The sequence below is a fragment of the Crinia signifera genome, chromosome 19 (assembly GCF_055691185.1).
Source record: "Crinia signifera chromosome 19, ASM5569118v1, whole genome shotgun sequence".
NCBI classification, from domain to species: Eukaryota; Metazoa; Chordata; class Amphibia; order Anura; family Myobatrachidae; genus Crinia; species Crinia signifera.
The window spans coordinates 112,130,643-112,147,349 of NC_139226.1; the positions used below are offsets into that span (position 1 = coordinate 112,130,643).

Below are 16,707 nucleotides of genomic sequence, written 5' to 3' on the forward strand. Positions count from 1 at the left end.
GTGTTCAACCTTTCAGACCGCAGCCTCACAGCCACTGAGGAGGTGGTTTTAAGTAAAGGACTTTCGTTTGTGCCGTCCAACCGGCATGATTCTTTTGAGTGGCAACTGGACTTACATAGGATGAACCGAAAAATGAGACTATGTGAGTTTTTCCAGCACAAAGAGGACACTACTACCACTGGTCCACTTTCCAAATTTCTCCAAAACAGGAGTAAATCAACCTTTGACCCCCCGAGCCATAATGCATCCATCATGACCTATACACGATTGCTGGACGGGTCTATGAAGAGATTTCAAGCTGCCTCCCAAGTCTTCCACTCTAATTTATCTGCAGCTGAACACAGGGCATTGCGGGACCTCAGCGACGACAAAAGCATCACTATACGCCCCGCAGACAAAGGCGGGGCTATAGTAATTCAAAACTTGAGCGATTACACCTCAGAGATCATGCGGCAACTGTCGGACACCAAGGTGTACCGCAGACTTACTGTGGATCCCACTACCCAATACCAAGTGGAGTTGAAGAACATCCTCCAAACTGCCCTCCAAGCCAACAAGATCGGCAAGAGAACGGTCGATGCACTATCTACAGATTTTCCCATTATGCCTATACTGTACAGTGTGCCGAAGATACATAAAAATGCTACAGCTCCCCCGGGGCGTCCGATTATATCCGCCCGGGATAGCCTTTATTCACCTGTTTCACAGTTACTTGATGCCATTATTCAGCCACACGTGGTAGTCCAGAGCTCACATCTGAAGGATACCACATGCTTCTTGAACAGGCTGAGACAAATTACAGATATCTCCCCTTCTACCATCATGTGTTCTATGGATGTTACATCCCTTTATACCTCTATACCTCACGACCAGGGTCTTTTGGCCATGAGTAGGTTCCTGGACACTTTGGATGAAGGGTTCGGGTTTGATAAACAGCTATTTCTACAACTACTAGAAATGGTCCTCAACCGCAATTATTTCCGTTTCAATGGCATCATCTACCTGCAACTAGAGGGCTGTGCCATGGGATCGGCCGTGGCACCGTCCTATGCCAACATCTTTATGGTGGAACAAGAAAAAAGATTTTTTGGCCGGCACCAGGATAGTGGTGAAATCAGGTTGCTAACCAGGTATATAGATGACCTGTTCGTCCTTTGGGATGGTCCCCCTGACCTGTGTATTGCAATGATGGACGACATCAACAGGGCACCCGGTCCAATAAAATTTACCTTTACCTGGAGCCACGAGCACATTGATTTTCTCGACGTGTCAGTACATCTTAAAAACGGGAGCATCAGTACCAGCATCTTTTATAAAAACACAGATAGGAACACTCTCCTATTATCAAGCAGCCACCACCCTCCTCCTTTGAAACGTGGCCTTGCATACTCCCAGATGTTACGTGCGGCACGCATATGCAGTGACGTGACTACACTTCCAGCACAGCTGGACATTATCGTGACGCGATTTCATGAACGCGGGTACAACCTGCAATTACTCCTGGCTTCGAAGGATAAAGTTTTATTGCTGGACAGAGAGGATCTCTTATCCAACTCCCCAACCAGGAAGGCTAAAGCCAAAATTTTCCCTTGGACTACCACCTATGATACCAGCAGTACAGTGATACCCATAGCCAATAAAGCGCTATGGCCGATAGTGGCCACTGACAAATCTCTACCCTGCTTCACAGATGTTCGACCTATGGCCTGTTATCGTAGGGGTCGTAACCTAAGAGACCTGTTAGTGCATACTGACATAACGGGCTTTGACACCAGTTTAAGAACAAGATCCAGCCACAAACCCAATGGCTGCTACCGCTGCATCAAGTGTGCCACATGCGTCCACCTCATCCAGAGCACTACCTTCAAACATCCTCATACTGAAGAAATGTATAAAATAAGGCATGTGTTGACATGCAGCACCAGGTTCATAATATACGTCATTATATGCCCATGTGGCCTGTATTATGTCGGGATGTCAACCCGACAATTTAAAGAAAGGATGGCTCTCCACCGCTCAGCCATCAAAGGAGCATTGGAGAACAAACCTATTGACCAACCAGTGGCTGTTCACTTCAAAAACTTGAAACACCCCTTGTCGACACTAAAATATCTGATCATCGATCATGTGCCACCCATGCCCAGAGGTGGCAATCGGCAAAAAGCCCTTCTTCGCCTAGAAGCAAGGTGGATTTTCCGCCTTAACACCGTAGTGCCTTACGGACTGAATGAAAGGATCACCTGGAACGCTCTGACATAGATATCATCCTAGCTGGACGCCTAAGCCATGATCAGATTAAGCACACATTCTCTTGGTTCAACACCCCCTGGCCTATCCCAGTCCCCCTTTCAAACAGGCATTCACCCGAGTCGCCACTTTGGAGACTAACGCGACGCCCTGTCCCCTCAGGCTGCCCAGTATAATGAATTTGACCACTTCTCAGTGGTTCTCCTCCTGCAAAGATATATGATGTCTCTTTATTCCTGCATTAACAATACTTGCATTGATTACCACTATACAGATGTGACTCTCAGTACTGTTCTTTATTTTTATTTTTTCTATAATAACAGCAAGTGCAATCACTTTTTATGTTTTACATGTATGTCTGCATTTTTTCTTTCACAGCACCTATTCTGTTTTGTACACCCATGGCCCGCAAACCCCCGGCAGCCAGACGCCAAGCCGGTCGCCTAGCAACAAGGAGAGATCCAGGACGCAGTATCTCGGATACACGTCACGGCCTCACTTCCGGTATGGGACCCGGCGCGGCGCACGGAGGCGGAGGGATGGCGGCCTCGCTCCTACATGTATTATATAAGGTAATACCTTGTCACTTGTTTCTTTGATTGCTGTTCACCTGACGACGGGGTGCAAGTCGCCCCGAAACGTTGTAATAAATTCACGTTTTTTCCAAATCCTTGAAGTGCCGTTCGTTGGAGCCCGTAAGGATACCTCCACACCTGCTGATATAATATCCTTGAAAAGGCACTCTGGTATATGAACTCTTTGTGGCCGAGTGCCGGATCGACCCAGGATATATATATATATATATATATATATATATATATATGATAGATAGAGATATATAGATAGAGATATATATATCTAGAGAGAGAGAGAGAGAGGGAGTAGCCGGGATAGCATACTTCTACATGAGGTAATATGGAGGATACGGTACAGGTTTTAGAGCAGCTGCAGCAGGAATATTGATGTGATCAGGGTTGGGCTGATTAGCAGCACCTGTGGCTTTCTGATATAAGTGTTTCCAGGGCAGGAGGTCATTGTTCCTGATGGTGTATTAGCTGCCCAGGTGATAGGCCAGGGGTGTGGTCTAAGGTAGGGACCACTGGAACATACTGAGGAGTTTGTACTATGCTTTGATATCTAAATGCTGCAATGCTGTAATCATCCTTGCCTATACTGTGTGCATGGTATGCTGTTTACCTGCTACAAAACAAGGACCAAGACATATATATATATATATATATATATATATAGATAGATAGATAGATAGATAGATAGATAGATAGATAGATAGATAGATAGATATCTTGAACCTGTTTATAATTGTGGCTAATTATGAATGCTATAATTGTATTTATAATTTTGGCTAATTATGAATGTTACAACATTGGCTTATACTTAATTGATATGGAAAGTCCTTCTGCTGTATGCCTAATTGCTCTGTCAAATTATTCCTGGGCTGATTATTTGCATCATGGTATAGAGGTTTAACTTATCCCTATTTTATACTTATATTCTGCTGGAACCACTGTTATGTTTATTACAGACTAGCTAAACCTCAATTGGGGACCACTTTATTATGATGGGCCAATTAGAATTAGTCTTATACTAATTAAGGTGTAATCTAAACCATTTACCATTATACTATTCCACTATAAATGATCTATGATATTTATTGTTATGAATTACATTTTTAAACACACATATAAATATTTGTAGGAATCAGTGGATTTATTTGATTCATCTTGAATCCTTCCCCCTATCCTTTTTTATACTAAAAAGGCACCATCTGGAAATTGGTATGTACTGATTCCTCCAATCTAATTTGTTACTCTAAAAACACTTGCTCTCCTCCTGATCTTTTTCATTTATTTAAACGGTGACATATTTTATGTTTTAGAAAAATCCACACTACATTATACAGGATCTAAGTCCTTATAAGGACTCATCCGCTATATATGAAGTCAGAACCCTGAAAGCTCTATATACACTCCTGAGCCATTATTGGGTATGTACAGTCCAAATCCAATAGACTTATACCACTCAATACCCGTGTAGTGTGTAATATGGTTTCTCTCCACCACTCAGATTAAGTAACCCCTGAGGAAGTCGCTGGGTCGACGAAACGCGTTGGGTTTCTCTTTTACTGACTGAAATGAATATACAGATGAAAATGATGTTTTATTATAATTTTTAAATCATTTGTATTAAATATTCTTGTTACAGAATCATTACTGTACTCTATTATTGGTCTGGTGGAGGACACTCTTACGTAGGGCGCACTGGGAAAATTTCCTTGTTCTATCTGTCCTTATCCCCTACTAACAGAGGGGACTTCCCTAATTGCTGCCCACCCCAACCTATAAATCTATAGCGCATTGAAGGGGTACTCTTCTTGTTTACCTGTTCTACTGTTAGACACCCTGTGATTTGCCGCTAAAAAAGTAAAAAATGCCATTATTCAATGACCGATCCAAAAGGTCAGCAAGAGCTAAGAATATGTTTCTGGAGGACGAGCAAGTGTTTATATCAGAAGATGAAGACTATTTCAATCATTTAAATAATGTGGAAAAATTAGCCACAAAAGAGCTCAAAAGCTGGTATGATGTCACAACATTAGAAAAATACCTGGAGGTTAAACGTATACCAAGAGGTTTAAGGATAAACAAAACACCAACTTTTGGCAATGGTAACGAAAATTTCCTTGCTTCATGGAATAGTATCTTGGAAGAATGCTCTAATAAACTAATCGTACTCCTAATAAATGAAAGAAAAAAGGAATTAACAAAAATCGAAACCGAGATCAATAAAATCGATAAACTTGTAGAAAAGCATTCAGACAGTGAAGAATTCAAAAGGGACATATCGGACCTCCAACAAAAATTAGACAAACTGGAAAACGAAATTATACAAAGAAAACAAAAAAAGTTTATTCGAGACAGAAATGATTATCTAAATGGCCAAATTCACAATTGGTCCAACAACGCAAACACTGAACCTAAGAACTTTAGAAATTACCAAAATAGACCTCAATACCAACATAGACAACTGAGGAGATATGATCAACAACAGTATGAACCTGAACGTCATTATGACCATCCACGATGGGAACCAGAGAAAGAACTGAATACAACAGACATCAGAGATATAGGATGGATTCTTATCAAAATAGAAAACAACATGACTACGAATATAACCGACGGGATAATAAACGGATACCATCTTACAAGGAAAGAACACATAGATACAGAACACCCTCCCAAGAAAAAACATCTGCACGTTTTTTAGGGGACAGAAAAAACTCATATTTACAGAAAGAGGATATTCTGTACAACAGATTAGATTCACCTCAAGGGATCAAACGGGGGTTCAATGGCAGAGAAGAGGAAGCAGAGGAGGCCGAAAAAAGCCCAAGAAGGAAAGCCCCAAATTTACAAGGGAACCAGAAACAGGGGTTGTTAACCTCTCTGAGAAGACCCTTTCCCCCACTAAGATCGCAGTACTAAGAAAAGGTCTGAAGTTTGCTCCAGACAATAGGACGGATAAGTTCAATTTATTTATTGATTTAAATAAATATATACGAAATCTTACACTGCAAAGACACTTCCTAAAAAATCCCCCCATCAATTCTGAAGACAAAATCAAACCTAGGGTATCTAATCACTCAAAGTTCTATCCCATCGAGTCAAAGGGGAGTAACCTCGACATCTTTCAAAGTTTGGTTAATGACGAATTCAAAAAAATAAAGCCAACTAATACTAAACATAAGACGAACCTTAATCCACAGAAAAGAAAAGCGCTGGAGATCCTGAAAAAAGACGACAGCCTAATTATCAAGAATGCAGATAAGGGAGGAGCTGTCGTTGTGCAATCTAGATCTTCATATCTTCAAGAAGCTACCAAGTTGCTATATGATGGACATACCTACATAGAACTTCCAGATAATCCTACCAATGAATTTAAGGAAGACCTGTTCAACCTGTTGATGGAGGCAAAAACTAAGGCCCTTATAAGCAGTGAAGAATTCGATTATCTTTATGTTAAGCATCCATTAGTACCTATCTTCTACCATATTCCCAAAATCCACAAGAATGATAAGCTACCACCAGGTCGGCCTATAGTAGCGGGAATCCAATCGTTGAGCAGCAACCTTTCGCATTTTATAGATCTGTTGCTCCAACCATATGTACTCAAAAATAAATCTCACCTTAAAGATTCCACTTCACTGCTTAACAAGCTAACAAACTATACTTGGGAAGCCAATTACATCTGGCTCACTGTAGACGTACAAGCTTTGTACTCCTCCATACCTCATGAAAAGGGAATCAAAGCGGTGTCAGATATTATGTCCAAATACACGGAACACACTAAAGAAGAAATCAAATTTGTGCTTGATAGTATAAGATACATCCTCACGCACAATTTCTTTGAATTTGACGGCAAATACCATCTGCAAACAACGGGAACGGCGATGGGGACTAAATTTGCCCCATCGTACGCCAACCTCCTGATGGGAGCATGGGAGGAGCAATTTATCTATGGCTCTGAGTTCGAACACCATATTAAACTCTATCAACGATACATAGATGATTTGATTTTTGTGTGGTGCGGTGACCTGAATAGCATTGAAAAATTCTTGGAATATCTGCAACAGAACGACTACAATTTGAAGTTTACATATCAGACTAACCACACAAGCATAGAATATCTCGATCTAGTGTTGATGGGAACAAGTGGAGAGAACATCAGTACAAAAACTCACTTCAAAAAAGTCGACACAAACAGTTTCATCCCATATAGTAGTTGCCATCACCCCCGGTGGAAGGATGATGTACCATTCTCGCAATTCACTCGTCTAAGACGAAATTGCAGCAAACTGGAAGATTTCAACGAACAATCACTGACTTTATCAGGACGTTTTATAGAAAAAGGGTATGATCCAATAAAAATTGAAGATGCACGTCAACGAGCAGGGGCCAGAAGAAGAAAAGAAATCTTGAACAAACCTCCTAGAACTAATGATAAGATCTCAATTCAGCCCAAGAAACCTTTTATCACCCAATATACCAAAGAAAATAACACAATAAAGAAAATTCTGACAAAGCATTGGGATATTTTACTCAAGGATCAAATCCTAGGACCCCATCTTCCACCAAAACCCAACATAGTTTTTAGACGAGCTAATAATTTGAAGAGCATCCTTGCACCGAGCAAATTAAAAACCGTCAAAGCAAAAGAGAAAGTGACCTTCCTAGAAAAAAACAAAAGATGTAATCCCTGCAATAAGTGCATTTGTTGTAAATTTGTAGAGAAGAAGCCATTCAAGTGCACTATTGATTCAAGAGAATTTACTGCAAACTCTGCCACCACATGCAACTCCACATATGTTGTATATAGAATCACATGCGAATGCGGAAAGATATATGTGGGAAAAACAAAACGTCAATTAAAAATCCGTATCCAGGAACATATCCGGAACATTAAACACAAAATTCTTACGCATAGTCTCCCTCGCCACTTTCTAGAAAATCATAATTCTATAGTTAACACGCATAATTTTTCTTTTACCGTTCTTGAACAAATCCTGGAAAACCCCAGAGGAGGCGATAGGGATCTCACCCTATCCAAAAGGGAAACCTTTTGGATCTATTCACTCAATTCTTTACACCCCTTTGGCCTTAATGAAAATGTTGATATTGTCTCTTTTTTGGGATGATTACACTATTTCTTGCACAGTTTTTGTATTGTAATAATTTCTTTTCCTTCACATTGGGAATCTATAACCCTTTGTCTATAAGCACATATGCACAAACTATATGTTCTATGTGACACTTGAATATATCACTGTGTCTTTCACAAAATATGCGAATTCTATTATAGAATGCCACTATCGTTGTTAAATATGATGTTATACACTTTGGCAATTGTAACAATAGCTATGAATTATATTTGCATTATGCACACAGGTCTCAATATAGACCAACAAAACTGTCATTTATTTTGGATTATGATTGACAGTTTATTTTCTTATGTATTGTATTATGAGGTCTATGTTTAGATCCATATTTTTGTCACCACTATATTAATTATATTAAGTCTCTATTGGCAAATCAATTTTATCTATGATGCCTAATGAATTATTAATGAAGAGGCGTAATGGTTTCAAATCTATCCCATGTTTATTGTACTATCACTTAGTAATATATGTATTCAATTTTCAACGAGGATGTCATGATTAATTGTGAATGTAGAGGCAATCCAGGTACACATACCTTTGAATTTTTTATTTTTTTTATTTTATGTATTTTTACCTTTAATAGTGCTGTCAATTACGTATATATCTCATTTCACATATTTAATTTCATCCATTTTTTCGTTTTTTCCATTTTTTTATTTGTTAGTAAATTATAGGTCACTTCCCACAATGTATATTATGAACGGAGGTTCCATTGTCACCACCTCCATTCATTCCGGCCGTATACGCTGGTCCTCTGGAGTTCTCATACCCTAACCTATCAGGTCTAATTATTCAGGAACGCTCTATGCGTTCCACTGTTACAACAGGGAACGATGTAGATACCGGAAGTGTCATTTCCGGCTATATCGCCTAACTACCCCTATCTCTATGGAACGCTGTATGCGTTCCACCGCTACTACAGATAATCAGGTACCGGAAATGACGTCCTGGAACACATTATTGACGCGCATAGCGGTGAAAAGTTTTTTATTCACTGCCAGCGCGAGTTTACACGTCGGACTTTATACCCCTTATCCTGGCACTTAATATACACTGTGTCGAGAAGTTTATATGTGGCTCATTTTGCCACAATACGGTAATAGACGGAGTTATTCTCCCACCCACTCCGGATGTGACGTCAGGGTGGTTTCCCTATATATACCCGATGCCAGCACAGTGACCATTACCTGCAGTTTGGTCCAGTGCTTGGCGGTGTGAAAACTCATACAAGGTATGTGAGAGCTGGCTTCCCTCTTCATATTGTTTTATGAACTGTAATGAATACTTTTTGCACCTTGAACCTGTTTATAATTGTGGCTAATTATGAACGCTATAATTGTATTTATAATTGTGGCTAATTATGAATGTTACAACATTGGCTTATACTTAATTGATATGGAAAGTCCTTCTGCTGTATGCCTAATTGCTCTGTCAAATTATTCCTGGGCTGATTATTTGCATCATGGTATAGAGGTTTAACTTATCCCTATTTTTTACTTATATTCTGCTGGAACCACTGTTATGTTTATTACAGACTAGCTAAACCTCAATTGGGGACCACTTTATTATGATGGGCCAATTAGAATTAGTCTTATACTAATTAAGGTGTAATCTAAACCATTCACCATTATACTATTCCACTATAAATGATCTATGATATTTATTGTTATGAATTACATTTTTAAACACACATATAAATATTTGTAGGAATCAGTGGATTTATTTGATTCATCTTGAATCCTTCCCCCTATCCTTTTTTATACTAAAAAGGCACCATCTGGAAATTGGTATGTACTGATTCCTCTAATCCAATTTGTTACTCTAAAAACACTTGCTCTCCTCCTGATCTTTTTCATTTATTTAAACGGTGACATATTTTATGTTTTAGAAAAATCCACACTACATTATACAGGATCTAAGTCCTTATAAGGACTCATCCGCTATATATGAAGTCAGAACCCTGAAAGCTCTATATACACTCCTGAGCCATTATTGGGTATGTACAGTCCAAATCCAATAGACTTATACCACTCAATACCCGTGTAGTGTGTAATATGGTTTCTCTCCACCACTCAGATTAAGTAACCCCTGAGGAAGTCGCTGGGTCGACGAAACGCGTTGGGTTTCTCTTTTACTGACTGAAATGAATATACAGATGAAAATGATGTTTTATTATAATTTTTAAATCATTTGTATTAAATATTCTTGTTACAGAATCATTACTGTACTCTATTATTGGTCTGGTGGAAGACACTCTTACGTAGGGCACACTGGGAAAATTTCCTTGTTCTATCTATATATATATATATATATATATATATATAGATATCTATCTATATATATATATATATATATATATAGATATATATATATATATCTAGATAGATAGATAGATAGAATAATTTCAAATTGAGAGCTACCAAAAGTAAAACTAGTTTTTCCGTGAAAATTATTGAAATGAATGGGCCTTTTCACTTCAATAGTGATGCTATTAACCTCGACATCTGAAATGACTGTGAAACCTCCAACTATGCAGCTTTTCATTACTATACAAAACAGGCTTGTTAAAGTGAAATCATTTTTACAGAACCCTGCCAGAGTTGTCAGGTAGAAGTATATTCTAAATGATTCTGTATTGTTTTTGCTTATTTTGATCTCCCAACATCAAAAAAACATTTTTTTTTTAAATTTCAGTAGAGATTCAGAAGTTTTTGATTCAATTCTAATTGTTATCATTTTCATTATGCTCAATTTTGAAATCTTACAATGATTTGATTATTGTACTGTAATTGTAGTGGACATATCTTATACTTGGCACTGTCAATAGGCAGTTTAAAGCAGGTGCCTGGAGAAACTGGATTTGCTGGGAACCCCATCACTCTCACTTTCATGTGGCATCAGAAGAAATGATGCGTTTAGTTGTCCAAGCAGAAACTCAGAGCACAGACAATCCCTTGCAGCCGTTAGCCCTAACCAATCAGCTTCTAGGCTAGCTATCATTGATCTTGTTAAGTCTATGAAATGGCAGTTAGAACCTGCGTGGGCTTTGAATAAGTTTGCATTGTATGTAAGAGAATATAAGTAAGAATATAAGTAAGTTTGTGTGTGTGTGTGAGAGAGAATATGATTCTGTGGTGCAGATTTATTAAGCTCCGTAATGTGATTTAGTGGATGGGACTTTTTACCGACTGATAATTTGTATAAAATGATCAGCACATGCATTTCTAGCCACACATCCAATCCCTTGCATCAAATAGCTCATGTATAGACTGCAGTGCAACAGGTGAAGGGTTCAAATCCCAAGTATGTCACCATCTTGAAAGATCATCCAGAGCGAGTGAACAGAAAGCTCTAAAGTTAATTCCAAGACTGTTGTATATGTATTAGCAAATGAAGGGGTGAGGAAAGCAGACAGGGGCAGTTAGGAGATGCCAGTATTCAAAGAGGATGGAAGTTATAAGCAAATGTCAATAAAACTAATTATAATAATAATTATTTAACAATATCCTCCAACAGCAATGACCTACCCTGCAGAGCTTTGTGCATTGGCACATCCCAGACCACTATAGTTCTACCCCTGGTTGGAAATGTATGAAAACATTGAGAAATTACCCCGAACCCTAAAAAAAAGTGTCTAATATCTAGAAACAGTAGAAAAATATATATTTTCACCAAATTAACCAGATACAACTCAAAATGTGTCTATTTAAATAAATATATTTTTAAATACATTTTGAAAAATTGTTGTGAAAATATGTAAAGGTATCTAGCCTGCCCTCCCCCCTCCCCTGCTCTTTTTCCATAGGTTCCAATTGTAATATTACACTCCACCCTCTAGCGGCAATACATTCTCCAGTGATAATAGATGCCACAGGGGCATCTCCAAAAACGTTTTTGGCCAAACATACCCCACTCTCCAGTGGCCACAGTTAACCTCCAGTGACTATGAGTCATGCCTTCCCCTTATTAAATAATCCACCCCTCACAGGGAATCCTAGGGAAAAGAATGGGCACACTAAGATTGGCAAACAATAGGCCTGCTCAGCTTTTCCGTATAGTGGAAGTTTGCAAACCAGCATGCCTGCAGCCTGATGAAGCCCTCTACCAGTCAAGTTGCAATGAGTTTGCTAAATTCTTTGCAGATAAAGTATCTTCCATCTGGGCTGGAATCCCCACAGTGTCATCAAAGGAGTTCCAAACTATCAAGCCTGCGAATGTAAGCCACCTGACTTCTTGGAACAGCTTTGACCCAATGGATGTAAAAGACATTGCAGAAATTACTCGACGGCTGCATCCCACCACCTGTGACCTGGATTCTGCCCCAACTAAGCTGCTAATAGGGTGCATGGATATAATCGGACCTGTATTTGCAAAAATAGTTCAAAGCTCTCTGCAAACAGGCATTTTTCCTGAGCCAGTTGTTATACCACTTCTTAAAAAAACAAATTTAGACCCTGACTGCATGAACAACTACAGAGTCAGACCGGTATCAAACCTTTTTTTTCTAGGAAAGGTTATTGAGAAAGTGGTAGTAACTCAACTAGAAACCCACCTGTCAGACCATGATATTTATAATCCATTCCAATCAGGATTCAGGAGAAGACTCAGCACTGAAACAGCCCTGTTATGTGTGCTTAATGATCTTCTGATGGCAAGAGACAGAGGTGACTGCTCAATTTTAATCCTTCTGGATCTCTCAACAGCTTTTGATCCTGTGGACCATGATATTCTAATTCAGTGCCTGAAAAATATCTGTGGGTTGGATGGCACAGTTCTTAGCTGGTTCAAATCATTTCTCACTGGCAGGTTACAGAGTTTCATCTGGAGTGTATTCATCATCACCAGTGCCACTCCCATGTGGTGTCCCGCAGGGTTCCATATTATCTCCCATGCTCATTTCTGTTTACATGCTACCACTGGGTGAAATAGTCAGACCTTTTGGCCTGGTTTACCACTGCCATGCAGATGATACACAACTGTACCTGTCCTTTGCTCCAGGTACTGAGAACCCAATACCAACCCTAAATGGCTGTCTAGCTGAGCTACAGGAGTGGATGATGCCAGTGGGCTGCGACTGAACCCTGATAAAACAGAGGTGCTTATTATAGGTCACAGGACAAGACTGCAGAAGAGCCAACCAACAGGACTTATGCTTGGGGGTGCAGAACTTAAAAATACGGAACATGTGCGGAATCTTGGTGTTGTCCTGGATAGTGGCTTGACACTTAAACATCAGGTATCCGCCACAATTAAATCCTCATTCTATCATCTAAGGAACATAGCCAGAATCAAGCACTTAATTCCCTCAGAAGACCTGCCTAAAGTCATACATGCATTTGTATCATCGCGCCTTGACTACTGCAATGCCCTCTACCTCGGTCTCCCAGCAAAAGAACTGCATCGCTTGCAAATGGTACAAAATACAGCCACCAGGCTATTAACCAATCAGCCCCGCTCCAGCCACATAACACCCATTCTGTACTCCCTTCACTGGCTGCCTATAAGATGGCGAATCATTTTCAAGATTGGCTTACTGACTTTTAAAGCTCTACATGACCAGGGCCCAAGGTACCTGCAACAGCTTCTGATCCCTTATTGTCCCACTCAATTACTGCGATCGGTTGAAGAAGGACTACTAACAGTACCCAGAATTTCCCTGAATTAATTTGGGAATCGAGCTTTCAGCACTGTGGCTCCAACTCTATGGAACTCACTTCCCCGCTCAGTTCGAGAAGCTTCCACTCTGGAAACATTCAAAGATAGACTCAAGACTTTCCTGTTCACCCAAGCATTTCACTAATATCCCTTGTTAAGTTGTTAAGTTTGTTTTGTATTTTGTGCTGTAAAAGGCTAATGCAAGCACTTTGAGTCCTATTAGGAGAAAAGTGCTATATACAAATTATTATTATTATTATTATTATTATTATTATTATTAATAATAATAATAATAAAATGAATAGGAAAATGGAGCTGGTGAAATTACCCTTTCTAAATTTAAATTGCTAAATATCATAGCTACATAGAATGGGATGTTGGAACAAAGAAATACACTTTAAAATGATAAATAAAAAAACGTATTAAATTTACACAAAAAGTATATAACGTTGTCATTTACTAAATCACTCGCCTGCATGAAATTTCGGAGAATTTATCAGAACGCCATGTTTAACAGCTGCACAAAATTTCCAGAACATCCTTGTGATTAACATGGATTGTCATCTTATACAAATGGATTAAGTACTGTGTGTTTATCCTCTTCAGGCAAGCTGTAAAAATATAATTATAGAAAGTTGTTAAAATACACAAAATTATTTTTTTGAACCTATATATAATGGATAATTAGTAAATCACACATGCTACAATCCCATTGTTCATTTGAAACATAAGGGAACAGAATGCTACTGATTATGCTGCATAAACAATTTCCAGTAAATGTTAGAATGCAAACTTCCTTAATACCGTTAATAATAATAATAATAAAAAAAAAAAAAATAGATGAATTAATGAGAGTTGAGGAGCAAGCATTGACTTTATGAAATAGTCTTTGAAAGGCAAACAACAGACACAGTAGGCCAAATGTACTGTAATAGGGTGTGAGAATCAGAAAGTGAGAGATTTTGGGCCATATGCACTAAAGGTCCATACACACTGGGCAACTATGCCCAGCGTGTATGGACAGCAATGATAGTGTTCATTGCTGCGGTGAAAGACGCTTAGTGCATACCCCCTGCCCAGCGCCGACGGAGGGGGGGGGGGGATGGCGTTGCATAGTGGAGCGCTATGCAAAGCCGCCCTGAAAGACGCTCATTGGCTGGTATAACCATGTTGTGGGAGCGCGCAGCAGCGCTCATCGCTGGGGCATACACACTGGGCGGCTTTGAGCTGAAAGCCTCTCAAACCTGCTGTTTTGAGCGACTTTCAGCCCAAAGTCGGCCAGTGTGTATGGGCCTTAAGCTTCAAAAGTGATAAAATGGAGAGTGATAAACAACCAACCAATCGGCTCCTGCCTTACATTTTTCAAACATGGCAGGTAGGAGCTGATTGGCTGGCTGTTTATCACTCTCCATTTGATCACTTTTGAAGCTTTGTGCATCTGGCCCTTTTACATGGCACATTCAACCTGTTTTTTCAGTGTAATGCATAAAAAAAACAATTCACAAAAATCTTTCACTATCTGACTTTCACAATATATTACATTTGGCTCAGTATATTTACTAAGCGGCAGATATTCAAAACTGCAGTACACTTATATGGTGTCTATGTTGATCTATGTTGACATAGACACTTGCCCCCCCCCCCCCCCCCCAAAAAAAAATGTTTTTGATTTTAAATGTCAGCATTTTGACTGTCGGTATTTTGAATGTCGGGAAATCATTCTGAACCCACAGTACTGTGTAGGGTAATCCTAGTTGGTAAGGAGTTGAAAATTTAAAGTGTTACAGCAATCTAACGTGTATCATTTGTAATTTATGACTATTGTTATGACTATTTTAGAAACAAGACAATGGCATCAATCAAATCTAGAGGGACCTGGGCAGATCTCCAGGAAAGGTAATTAGTGCAAATGTTTTTCTTCATTACCGAGCACAATCATAGACTCAGAAAACATTACAATAATAGAAAATACAAGTTTTAAACTTTGCAGGAGTGATGTCAGTAGACAGCCATTGGTGGAAATATACTTGCACACATCTCTATTTGTGCAACTAGTATAAGTAAGTAATAACAGAGTATTCCAGGATAAAGCTAGGTACACACCTAAAGATTTATCTGCTGTATTGTCTAATTGGAGCAAAAATCTGATTATGTATGGGAGCATATGACAAACAACCACTTGCTCCCAAATGCTGGAAAATGGACAAGAAAATGATTCATCGGATAAAATTGTTCTATCAATTAACCAATTTGTTAGAATGATCATTATTTGTTTTTCAGTATTTGTGAACAAATTGTTAATTTCCTTTGCTCCCATACATTACCAGATTTTTGTTCCCACCAGACAGATTGGACAGATAAATCAGTGTCATTCTCAGGTTTGAATGGATAACTCTTATTTTACTGGATAGCACAAATGTGGCATCTAAAAAGGTAATTTTGCACAAAAATGATTCAGACAAGTTTGTTAAATCTCTTGATATTGTCCATTTTCCGACAATTGGAAACAAATGGTCTATTGTTAGGTGCTAGTATCATACATTACCAGGTCTTCTATCCAACCAGTCAAGTAGTTGGCTGGTTGGAATGATAATCTTGTGTGACCAGCTTTTGCCTTGGCTGGGTTATACAGAGTAATTATTGCAAGGTACAACTGAAAAAAATGTATTCCATGACATGCTGGAGATAGTTCCAAAAGCAACTCCATGGCTGCTTTATTACCCTATGCTTTGCATTTACCCATTGGTTTATAATACCCCTTTCACACCGCACAAATAACCCAGGTCGATACTGGGTTGTTGCCGAGTCCATCCAGGTCAGCATGCAGTGTGATAGGGACATTTCGAATATCCTGGGTACAGCAACCTGGAAATCTGACTGGGGATAAAATAAGTTTTATTCCCAGGTCAGACACGGATTGCTGGGCAGTATGAATGGGTAACGAGTCCCGTTCACTTCTACAGAGTAGGCAGCACCTCAATGTTGCCTCCTTCCCCTTCTCCTGACTACCACTGCTCCACCCCCGGATGATGTCAGCGACCTGGCAATAAGCCAAGTCGCTGTGAACAGCT

General features: G+C 39.3%; 1 protein-coding gene across 2 annotated transcripts in view; it reads left to right on the forward strand.

The window, feature by feature from the left end:
* Positions 1–16,707, forward strand: part of LOC146042899 (uncharacterized) — an 83,932-nt gene that overhangs the window by 22,317 nt on the left and 44,908 nt on the right. For both annotated transcript variants that reach the window (XM_083163183.1, XM_083163182.1), the window contains exon 3: positions 15,476–15,532. In XM_083163183.1, coding sequence (XP_083019309.1) covers positions 15,486–15,532 — 47 coding nt within the window. In that variant the 5' untranslated portion in view covers positions 15,476–15,485. The remainder of the gene's footprint in view (positions 1–15,475; positions 15,533–16,707) is intronic.